The following is a 12,784-nucleotide window of genomic DNA, read 5'->3' as shown; positions in this document are numbered from 1 at the left end:
CTAGTATTGTTCACTGGCATAAAAGTAATAGATTCTGCTTTGAATATACTTTAATGCAATCAGCCATGTTTCTGTCCATAAGGATCCTTCCAATTTTTTCTCATGCCTGCTAAGTTCTTGTTCTGCATAATCACTGCTCGTGCTCCCTCTAGCAGTCTCTCAGCTGTTATAATAATGTGATTACTTGTTACTTACTTTATTTACTGTTGTTTCTTGTTTATTACTATTGTCAGATACAGGTCTGATAGCCATTCTCTCTCTTATTGTACTTGAAGAGTTCACACATGTACAAGCCCCATACTTATTACCGGGTTGTTGTAATTAAACTTTCTGTATTCAGCATGTTATAATATGGAAACTAATTACCATACAAGTACCGAACTTGGTAGCATTAATGTCAAGGACATGGAGAAGAGAAATAACACAGAATCAGTTCAGTCGAAACACTTTTAATGTGCTGCATCATACCATTACATGCCAGTACTGCTACGAAAGGGGCCCAATACAGCACCCATCAGTGTCCGGAAAGTCTGAATGTGCAGAATTGCATTCTGCACGGTAGAACGAAGCTTGTCCGTAGGTATGCTGGCTACCTCTCTTTATGTGCTGTGCTTCAGATCAGCACATGTGTGAATGTTCCCCTGGTAAACCCTGTCCTTCAGGTATTCCCACAACCAGAAATCAGAGAGAGTGAGATCAGGTGATCATGCCGGCCAGGCATTTGGAAACGATCACCTGATAATTTGATTGTTTCCAAATGTGCTTCGAAGGAGCAGGTGAACTTCATGCGCAATGTGCGGTGGGGCCCCATCTCGCACGAAAATGTTGAGTTCAATACGTCTCTTTCCTGTAGGGCGGGTATGACATGCTGACGAAGCATATCACAGTAACACTGGCCAGTCACACTTCACATCTTTGTTCCTTGAGTGCCAACCTGCTCAAAAAAGAATGAGCCAATGATGAATGTAGCCGTAATGCCACGCCATACAGTGACATGTTCATCATACAGAGAAACTTCATGCACAGTGACTGGAGGTGAAGATCCCCACACTTGGCAATTCTGTGTGTTCACCTCACCAGTCAGAGAAAAATGAGTTTCATCTGAGAATGGTTTGAAGCACCATCCGTACAGTGGACCACAGGATGTTCAACTGTCGTGACACAGGACATTGGGAATTGCACACAGCATTGTCTGCCATAGCAACAGCAAATTCATTAACCACCTGTGGTGCAACCAGTTGTTGGCCTCTCTTCCCAGAGCAATGCCCAGTTCTCCAGTTGATTCAGACTTCATTATCATGCTTCACACAGCAGCTGGAGAAAGAGGACCCTTCCGTAATCCTTTCAGCTGGAAACATTCTCAAAGTGCAGCTCCAGCATTACTGTATTTTTGATAATAGAGCTTCACCAATAATGCCTTCCTCCTTTTGTCCAAGCTCGTGCTGACACATCAACAAGTGCACTGCGACCTGTCAGGTGTGTGAGACTATGAATCACAATGACTGATCACGGCACCTGGTGGCCATAGTTGGAAATGGACTGTGGTGTTGTGACACATGGAAATCGTGCACCCCGTACTCTGGACATCGATGCTACTATGTTTGGTACTTGTATGGTAATTAGCTTCTATGTTAAAATGTGTTAAATAGGGAATGTTTAATTATAACCACCCAGTACTTCATGTTTCAAACTGTCGATTTCTGTTTCTTTCACCTGTGTTTTATTCAAACACTTTGGACAAGATCTGTCAGTTTTTGTTACCTGTAGGGGACTTTTGTAGTGTGTGTTTCACCCTACCACGTTTTTCATTGTGGGTTACTGCACTAGATGGATTAGGGTAAGTTCATTCTTAGAGAGTTGTTGAACTACTGTGGACATCTCTCTGTACTTCTTTGGAGCTTCCAGATCCTTCCACTCAGCATTGCTGACACATTTGATGAGCCAGCATCTTGGGACAGGTCAGCGAGTATCTGGTGTAGTAAAATCTATTGACGTAAGATCAGACAGAAAACTTGTAATGTGTGTTTGGCAATAAGTAACTATTGTAACTCTAACGCACGGCTTTCCAGAGTGGGAAGGAGCGCCCGGTCCATGGCATGAATGCGCCCAGCAGACTTGTGTCAAGGTCCGGTGAGCCGGCCAGTCTGTGAATGGTTTTTAGGCAGTTTTCCATCTGCCTCGGCAAATGCGGACTGGTTCCCCTTATTCCGCCTCAGCTACGCTATGTCGGCAATTGTTGCACAAACAAGTTCTCCATGTACGCGTACACCACCATTATTCTATCACGCAAACATAGGAGTTACACTCATCTGGTGTGAGACCTTCCCTGAGGGGTCTACCGGGGGCTGAATTGCACAATAATCCTGGGTTCAGTGTGGGGCGGCGGAGTGGTGAAGTGGACTGCAGTAGTCATCGTGGAGTTGTGGACCACTGCAGCTGTGGCGGGTACGGAGCCTCTCCATCATTTCTAGGTCCCTGGTTAACGTACAACATACAACTATTATAACTACTTTTTTAATTAAAATATTGTTTGCGTGTATATTTAATTTTCGTTTGTTCTCTTTTAGGTCCAGGAAAACTTCTCACTGTGGTGACATACCTGCAGCGTGAATGTGACAGGCAAACTAAACATGTGATAACTGAGTTCAGCAGATCTCGTCATTTAGAAAGGAAAATACAGCAAGTAAATGACCTCATGAGGAGTAGCATTGGTGGCACCAGCAGCAATATATACAGTAAATCACCAGAGAAATTAGATCCGAAAGATTTGGATCTCTTATTGGGAGAACTGACCATCATGCATTCAAGAGCAGAACTTTATGTTCGTTTCATAAGACGGAGAGTTCTTGTAAGTGTATTAACCCATTAAGTACCAGTGTCCTATTTTGAGGACAGAGCACATATTCATTTATAAATACACAATTAATTATTAATTTGCAACTATTACTATTCTACGTCACTTGTTGATGCTTTTTATAAAAAATGTATGCTTACAGGAAATTAAAAGCAATAAATCCTACCATTAATTGGTTATTGAGTACTAACAAGGGAACCTTCCCAGCGCACCCCCCTCAGATTTAGTTATAAGTTGGCACAGTGGATAGGCCTTGATAAACTGAACACAGATCAATTGAGAAAACAGGAAGAAGTTGTGTGGAACTGTGAAAAAATAAGCAAAATATACAAACTGAGTAGTCCATGGGCCACATAGGCAACATCATGGACAATGTGAGCTCAGGAGCGCCGTGGTCTCATGGTAGCGTGAGCAGCTGCAGAACGAGAGGTCCTTGGTTCAAGTCTTCCCTCTTGTGAGAATTTTACTTTCTTTATTTTTGCATAGTTATTATCTGTCCGTTTGTTCATTGACGTCTCTGTTCACTGTAATAAGTTTAGTGTCTGTGTTTTGCGACCGCATCGCAAAACCGTGCGATTAGTAGACGAAAGGACGTGCCTCTCCAATGGGAACCGAAAACATTTGATCACAAGGTCATAGGTCAACCGATTCCTCCACAGGAAAACACATCTGATATATTCTATACGACACTGGTAACGGCATGTGCGTCACATGACAGGAGTATGTTGTTGAACCACCTAACTTGTACCTTGCCCGATTTAGGTTTTCTTGTGGATGTGATAATCACTCCCAAAAAAGTGATGAAAACATAAGAGTTTGTCACATAAACTGAAAATAAAAAAATTAAACTTTTCACTCGATGGAAGATTTGAACCAAGGACCTCTCGTTCCGCAGCTGCTCACGTTACCACGAGACCACGGCGCTCCTGTGTTCCTAGTGTCCTTGATGTTGCCTATCTTCCCATGAACTACTCAGTTTGTATATTTTGCTTATTTTTTTACAGTTCCACACAACTTCTTCCTGTTTTCTCAATTGATCTGTGTTCAGTTCTTCAAGGCCTATCCACTGTGCCAACTTATAACTAAATCTGAGGGGGGTGCGATGGGGAGGTTCCCTTGTAAGGAACACTTTTCATTATTACAGGTATTTACTTTATCGACAATTTAGTAATATTTGAAATGTATGGCAAAGATCTTTTTTTGATTATTTATAGTCAACAATGTGTCTTTTAAATTATTTGCATTGTTAGCTCAATTGGAGTTATATTCATTGTTTTCCATTGTTATAAAATTTGGTGTACTCGAAATAGGACACTGGGATTTGGTGTTATCGTTTCAGTTATTTGTATTGCTGCACATTTGAATATGAAACTCTGCTACTGCTGCTGTATTGTCAGAGGAATTGAAGGAACAACTTCCTTCCTTGACTCCGAAGGAGATGTTTGAAGAACTGATGAACGAAAACATATACGAGTTCATAGTGAAAGAAACTGAGAGATATGCAGTAAATATGAAGAATATGCAGGTATTTTCCTCACAGTTGAAGAAGTGAAGGTCTTCGTCGGAATTCTTCTGTTTGCTGGCTACCATAAGCTCCCTGCTGAGAAGCTGTACTGGTCTGAAGTTGAAGATATTGACATACCAATTATAAAGACAGCTATGTCAAGGAATAAATAGCAGAAGTTGAAAACATCGCTTCATTTTCAAGATAATGACTTAGACAATGAAAACAAACATGATCGCGGATTCAAAATTAGACCTCTCTTGAAAATGATAAATGAATCTTTTCAAAAATTTAGAATATTTGAGGAAAATTTGTCAATTGACGAAATGATAGTCAAATACTATCGACGAAGTGGGCTGAAACAGTTTATCCGAGGCAAGCCTATTAGATTTGGCTATAAGTTGGGGTCTCTTTGTGGAGCAGGTGCCTACTGTTTCAAATGTGATTTATACTGTGGAAACGACCCAGAAGATACTGCAAAGGATGACCTACTATTGGGATCAAGAGTAGTCCTAAACATGCTGGACTGCTTTGAAAAACCCAAGAATCATTGTGTCTACTTTGACAATTCTTTCACTAGTAGAGATATTCTGATTCATCTGAGAAATTTGGGTTTTCGAGCAACTGGGACTGTCAGAGAATCGAGTTGATGACTGTCCGCTACTGAGCAGCAACGAACTGAAAAAGACAGTTCGAGGAAATTATGACTACCATTTCGGCAGGAATGGTGAAGTCTTATTTGTTCGATGGCACAACAACAGATGCGTTACAATTGGTACAAATTTTGACAAAGTTGAACCTTTGGGAGCAGCTACGCGGTACAGCAGAGAAGCAAGTAAGAAGACACAAGTGCAAAACCTGCCGTTTTGAAGTCTTATAACGCATACATGGGAGGTGTTGACCACCATGACTGGTTAGTTGGAAAATATGAGTCAGTAATTAGAGGGAAAAAATGGTACTGGATCCTATTTACACGTATGCTGGAAATGGCCCTCGTAAATGCCTGGCTCTTCTACAGACTAGTACATGGGAAAAATGCACTGGATTTACTGGATTTCAGACGTGCTGTTACAGTTACATACCTGAAATTGGACACTGGAAGATCGAATATTGGACGTCCAATGGAATACCCATCAAGTCAGTTGAGAGTGATACCAGACATCAGGTTTGATGGAATTGGTCATATGATTGAAAAAAGAAGCACGCAAAGATGATGTGTTAAGAGCTAAATGCAACGGGAAACCAAAAACATGTTGTGTTAAATGCCGTGTAACACTGTGTGTGAAGTGTTTTGTACCATTTCACAGGAAATAAATAGTTAAGACTTGAATACAGTTTAGTATGCTATACGATACTGTTAGATCCCAGCGTCCTATTTTGATGACAGCCATTATATCAGCATGTATAAATATTCATCATCTATTTTTGTACTTATTGTGGTTCATACACTATGTACATTATAATTAAGGAATAAAAAATTCAATTAAAAAAAAATAATTTGGGACTTAATGGGTTAAAACCATTCGAAACACTTCAGATTGTATTATTCTCTATATTTGTCATGATGTATTACTGAGAGAGAATTTGCAAATACATAACACTGTTGAAACAAAAATAATCAGTTATTGATAATATAATGTGATTTAACTCTTACAAGCTTTCGAAGCCAATGGCTCCTTCATCTAGTAGAAGAGTTGAAGGGGAAGAAAAGGGGATGAAGGAAAAGGATCAGTTTAGGGAAAGGGGTACAGTTCAGGAAAGTCACCCAGAACCTGGGGTCAAGGGAGACTTGTCGGACAGGATGAGAAGGAAAGATTCAGTCTTTCCTTCTCATCCCATCTGGTAAGTCTCCCCTGACCCGAGGTTCTGGGTGACATTCCAGAACTGTACTCATTTCATTAAACCAATCCAGTCCTTTTCTTTCTCCCCTCTTCCTTTCCCTTCAACTCTTCTACCAGATGAAGGGGCCACTGGCTCCAAAAGCTTGTAAAAGTCAAATCTTTTGTGTGTGTGTTCTCCTGCTGCTGCTTGGTGAGTAGATTTTTTTTATATCTCCATTTACATAACACTATTGAAATATTTATTTAGAATACAAAGTATTAAGAACAACTCTGCACAGTACATGACTCTTGACCCAGCAGCTTTATCTAAAATGCATCTTGTGAGAGGTTTGTTAATGGGTCCCATCAAAACAATTTATCATATGGTATGGCTTCTTTATTTTTGTTAACCTAGTTTTTTCACCACTCTTTAACTATAAAGTGAAATTGTCTGTATTTTGCATCAGAAAACTGAAGAGTATATTTTCTGTCAGAGATATGTGGCACTGAAATATTTTCTGTTATAATAGCATGTGTTACATGACTACTGAAGACGTACATTCCTGTTACTGCTATTGCACTATAGCTACGATTGTCTGGGGGTCAATAAAAGTTCTAAATACTCAGCTCCAAAGGTTTGAAATAATTTTAAAAACTTATCTTGTATAATGCTGATTAAATATCTGCAACATGAAGTACATATCCGAACATTTTTTAACATGTATGCATTTTGCATAGAAAGTACAGTGGACTTGAAACAAATTATAACTTTCTTTAGAGCATAACAATTAAAAATAATACAGAAGAGGGGTGTTCCTTTATCAGTTCCTAAAATAGGGAGCTGGCTGTTTTGGAGCTAATGGGAATAGAATTTTATTTTCTGTTGTAACTTGTGAGGAGTTGAAAATAAGAGTGGACTAACTTCTTACTATTTTCAGCACCTTGCATTTCCTCCAACTATTACATGAATTACATTTTTTGCTATTCTGTATGCGTGGTTCTACCTTTATGAAGAAAAGATTTTAAATTGTAGGAGTTGCAGATTATGTATCTTCTTCATTCGTATGTGCTTATTAGTTCTAGTACTGTTTCAGTAATTGGTGACTGGAAATTCCCTTTCTTTTTCCAGTAGTATGAAATTATAGCCTGAAAATTACAAGTGCATGCCAAAAAGTAGTGTCTCCAAATATTTTTATGTGAAAACTCTTGAAGCTTTTTAAGTAAAACAAATGTTATTAACATCCTACAGTTTTATTCTTCATCTCTACATATTTATTTTTCAACATGATCGCCATGGCAACAAACTCATTTATCCCAATGAGAGACCAATTTGTTGATACTGCCACTGTAGAATATGTGATATTGTTGACAGAGCCACAATCTCACCTCTGCTCGTATTACTGCATCGCTATCAAAGTGAAGCCCTCAAAGTGTTCTTTAAGTTTTGGAAATGGATGAAAATTGAGTGGGGCCAAGTTGGCACTGTACGGTGGATGATTGATGACAGTGAACCCAAGACATCATATTGTTGCAGGTGCCGTAGTGCTCGTGTGGTATGGCATTGACATGATGAAGGAAAGTGTGCCCCATGTGTGAATATGTCTTTCAATTCAAAACACAGTTACTGCATGCTGTTTCTCGTGCACCACCATAGTTACTGTACATTACACATCACCATGTTACATGCTACAATTCGGAGCCCTCTCACGGCAGAGACCTGCAAGTACAAAGTCATGAACAGTAAAGATGTAGAATGCTTATGCTTATTACATTTGTTTTATTTAAAAATCTTTAAGAGTTTTCACATGGAAAAATTCTGAGGCATTATTTTCCAGCACGCCCGCATTTATAAATTATGGTGTCTGGAGAGGGGGGGGGGTTACCTCTATCTGCAAGTTGCATGATGTAGTGTACTTCCTTGGTGTAATCCTGTATGTAAATTTGATATGGAAAGTCTTGAAGCGTGGATGTGTGGTATGACCGCTTACAGTCATTAACGCGCAGTGAACTGGCTACATTGCCATGCCTACACGTTATGTTCAGTGGAAAGGCTTGGTGACAGAAACGACTAGAGCAATTTTTGTCGTGACACATTTATTCTTCACATGTCTTACACTAAGTTACAAATACAATTCATCACTAATGGCCGTCCGTACAGGCGCATTGCACTAGCAGTACGGCTCGATCACCGATCCCAGAGGGTATACTCTCCAGTGAAGAGCCGTGGCGTGACCGCATGGACCGAGCGAGACAAAAGCCGCGTCACCAAATGTTCAGCTCCTGGCGTGACCAGAAGTCTGGAAGTGCCATGATGTCCGTGAAAGGGAGAAAGGCACTGCCAAATGGAAGGGTGCACACCGCAAAACAGGCAACTGCATTTAAGACTGCACGTATGCATTTGCGGGGGAGTCACATTAACTTGACGCACATAGTCAGTTGCGGGAGAAGTAGGAGACGTGTGACCCGTCGCATTGACCAGCTCGCTCTGTCTGCCTGCTTAGTCCTGTGCGGTCCGGTGCATGATGCACTGTTGCCAAAATTTGGCGTAACGGTATAGCTGCACTCGTGAATGCCGGGTGTCGCTTACTTGTTTTGGCTGTGCCATAGTTCAGCCCTTTGCATGTTTGAATGGTGTGGCCGCCACAGTCTGGCAGAAGGCAAATAATTTAGCAGTAAAGATAAAGACTGAATAGTAGAAGCATTGAATCATAAGCAGGCATATAAGCCAAACTAAAAACTTTGCTACCTTTTGGACAAATCCTTTTCTGAGCTAGAATCACACACACACACACACACACACACACACACACACACACACACACACACACACACTGTAAAGCTACATTATGCTTTCTGAATACACAATGATTTATATATGATAGTGATATAGGTACGTTTTTTGTACATTCTTAATCTCTCATAAATAATTCGCAATATTGAAGAAAGGGGTTTGATAAGTTGTAATACGTTGAAGCACAGGTATTTGTCATAACATTTTTATCTCCCAAGATATTGCAGTTTTAATGGTGTATGAGAATTCTTGGAAAATAGGGGTGTTGTGATTTAAATGCATGCTTACAATTCTTGTAAATGCTTGGAAACATGGTTAGAAAAGGTTTTAAATCTGAGAACCGAGACTTCTATCACACTACGCTTGTATGGCGATAGATAATGGAAGGAATTAAGGCAACAATTTGTCATATAGTTAGAAAGTACTGAGCAGTTGATTGGCATGTAAACAAGACTGAAAACATTGTTATGCTTTTGGACAATATCCTGTATAAGAGCTAAATAGTACAAAATACAAATACATCTGCACAGGTACATTTCCTGGCCAACTGCATTTTACGGGTCTGCAGGTGTACTAGGGTGGGACATATGTGTCAGGTGGAATTGGCGAGTGGAGAAAGGAAGCAAGGGGAAGGGAGGAAGGGTTCAAGGGAAGAGTAGGCTGACTGTATGTACCCTATGCACACCATATTAATTTTTCCCTTTTGTTCACTTGTCAATATTCTAGAATGATTTGGAGGTTGGGCTCCAAAAACCAGAGTCTCGTGTTGCAATGGTTGGAGAACTTGAAGCAATGCTGAAAGGAAGTGAACTTTCACACCGCATGCAAGAGCTGCTTGGCAACTACTTGCTGTTAGAAAGATATTTTATGGAGGAAAGTGTTAAGAAAGCAGTTGCTATGGACATTGTAGAGGATGGTTCAATAACATCCAGTATGGTGGATGATGTTTTCTTCATAGTAAGAAAATGCATAAGGTTAGTACTTCACAGTGGATTCATTTTTCTTTATAATTAATACAGTACATATACCTTCTGAAATCATTAAGTAATAAGTTAAGGAATTGCATTTACTAATATAAATTATTTTTCTGACTTTGTGATTAAACACTTTGTCATTTATCAATTTTAGTGTGAGATAGACTAGTCACAGTATGTGCTTAGGCTTTTGCAGTGTACTTTAGAGGGCTAAACAATGGATACATTGCCACAGAGCATTTTCCCAAAAATGATGAATGACATACCACCAGGATTTTTTATTTATCATGCTTTTGTATCATCACCCAAATGCCCACAGCTCTGATTTAAAAGTGTGCTGTTCAGATATTCAGAGGTTGTCAGATATTTGGGAGGGAGGGAGGGAGGGGGGGGGGGGAGAGGAGGAGGAGGAAGAAATTCTTGTCATTGCATTGAGTGTGTTGTCTAATACCAGGGTTACAAGCGAAGGGTCAAATCCCTATGAACAGGCATAGTTCAAAATGTGTGGCATCAGATCAGACATTCACCATCTTCAAATCGTGTTTAGCTAGCAGTGCAGTTTTCAATACCATATACTCATGAACCTTTTTCCTCCCGTACCTTTTTAGTTGCTGCTATTATAAAGTGACTATATATTAGACCCCAAACACTCTTGAAATGATAACAGACAAATTGTGTCTGAAAAGTTTGGTGAATGGTCCCAGAAAATAAAGGAAGCAGGAGTTACAAACAAAATACCTTTACTAACCTTCAAAGTAATCACCATTAACTACAGTGTACCTCCGATACTGATTGTAAAGCTGTTGGAACTGTACTAACAACAGATTGGGAGAACACCCAGAAGCACACCATTAATCAGTTACTCCAAGAGAAACTGAGAGATCACGGTAAAAATTTGAGGCAGAAAAACTTAAGTCCACAAATCAGCAATGATATGGAAAGCATTGCTCTTTCAGAACTGAGTTTTCTCTTTTCTCGGATGATATCACAGGAACCATGGATGAAAGACAACAAACAAATTACATATTCCTAGATTTCTAAAAGTCTTGAACACAGTGTGCCACTGCAGACTGTTAACAAAGGTCCAAGCTTACGGAATACTTTCTCAGATGTGAGAGTGGCTTGAAGACTTTTAAGTAGTAGAAACCAGTACATTGTCCTGGACAGCGAGTGTTCATCAGAGACAAAGCTGTAATCACAAGTGCCTCAGGGAAGTGCAATAGGACTGCTCTTGTTCTCTATATACAGGTACTTAAATGATCTGACTGACTGAATGAGCAGCAATCTGTGATTGCTGATGACACCATAGTGTATGGGAAAGTGTCATCATTGAGGGAATGTAAGAGGATACACAATAAATTAGAGCATATATGTGGTGTGATGAATGGCACCTGCTCTAAATGTAGCAAAATGTAAGTTAATGCAGATGAGTAGCAAAAACAACGGTGTAATGTTTGAATGCAGTATTAGTGGTGTGCTGCTTGATACTTATACTTCAATTAAATATCCAAGCCAGTCAAGGCAATAAGGACAGTGGTAGGGAAGGTGAATGGTCAACTTAGGTTTATTGAGAGAATTTTAGGAAAGTGTAGCTCATCTATGAGTGGCCAGCTTTGGTTTATTGGGAGAATTCTAGGAAAATGTAGCTCACCTGTAAAGGCAATCACATGTAGAACGCTTGTGCAGCCCATTCTTAGATATTGCTTGAATGTTTGAGATCCCCATCGGGTTGAATTAAAGGAAGACATCGAAGCAATTCAGAGTCATGCTGCTAGATTTGGTACTGGGATGTTCTGTCATCCTACAAGTGTGACAGAAATGCAACATGAACTCAAATGGGAATTCTTGTAGTGAAAACAACATTCTTTTTGTGAAACACTGTTGATAAAGTTTAGAGAACTGACATTTGCAAATGACCTGTAAGGACCATATAGCCAAAATAAGAGAAATCAGGGCTTGTACAGAGGTATATAGACAGCCATCTTCCTTCAGTCTATTTATCAGTGGAACAGAAAGGGGGATGCCTAATAGTGGCGCAACATATGGTGCCATATGAAATATATTTGTAAATGAAACTTTTGTACTTTCTTCCACACCAAATTGAGGCAATTATGATGGGTAGATGTGGCTTTACGTGGCAGTTGGGTCAGGTGTGGTTATGCAGTATGGCCTTCACTTTCAGCAGTTGTCATTGTTAATTAAATTCACTATTAAGACCATATCTTAAAAATGGCTACATGCAATTACCAAACTGATTTATATGTTTTATTAATTACTGTCTTATGGCTCATTCGACAGATGATGATAAATAATTCTTGTCAGAAAATTTTAATATTCAGCACTAGTTGTAATAGCTCTTTCCAATTGCCTTAAAATACACTGAAAAGTTGTTCATTTTATTTTTCAAGGCGAGCCAGCTCCAGCTCGAGCATAGATGGTGTATGTGCAGTTATAAATAATGCATGTGGACTGCTGGAAATGGACTACTGTTCTGTACTAAGGCAGCAGCTACGGCAAGGCTACCCTTCAGGCTACCTAGATCTTACACAGGCATATAATGTTTTGCACACAAGCATACAGCATGGCCGACTTCAAGCTTCTGACTCAGAACAAGCAAGAGTTCTGTTCCTGGTAAAGTTCTCCCTGCTATATATTTTATGAAAAATCTGTAGTCCTCTTTTCATTTTGAATTCAAAACCCCTTGTTATTCACTCAGACATGACAGCTGAGTCGTCATGATAGTCAAGATGCATAATTCCCGAGTATAATTACATATATGTATATGTTCAACTGACCCGCCAACACCTGATTTGAAGATATATTCAAGTCATTTATCGTCTT

At 39.7% G+C, this 12,784-nt stretch overlaps 1 protein-coding gene across 4 annotated transcripts in view; it reads left to right on the top strand.

The window, feature by feature from the left end:
- LOC126457496 (conserved oligomeric Golgi complex subunit 4) overlaps positions 1-12,784 on the top strand; it is a 123,608-nt gene that overhangs the window by 45,855 nt on the left and 64,969 nt on the right. For all 4 annotated transcript variants that reach the window (XM_050093801.1, XM_050093802.1, XM_050093800.1 and 1 more), the window contains 3 exons: positions 2,568-2,848; positions 9,696-9,943; positions 12,352-12,574. In XM_050093801.1, the coding sequence (XP_049949758.1) occupies positions 2,568-2,848; positions 9,696-9,943; positions 12,352-12,574 (752 nt within the window). The remainder of the gene's footprint in view (positions 1-2,567; positions 2,849-9,695; positions 9,944-12,351; positions 12,575-12,784) is intronic.

Source organism: Schistocerca serialis, chromosome 2, assembly GCF_023864345.2.
Source record: "Schistocerca serialis cubense isolate TAMUIC-IGC-003099 chromosome 2, iqSchSeri2.2, whole genome shotgun sequence".
NCBI classification, from domain to species: domain Eukaryota; kingdom Metazoa; phylum Arthropoda; class Insecta; order Orthoptera; family Acrididae; genus Schistocerca; species Schistocerca serialis.
Note: the sequence above shows the minus strand (reverse complement) of the source record. Positions and strands in the feature narration are given on the sequence as shown.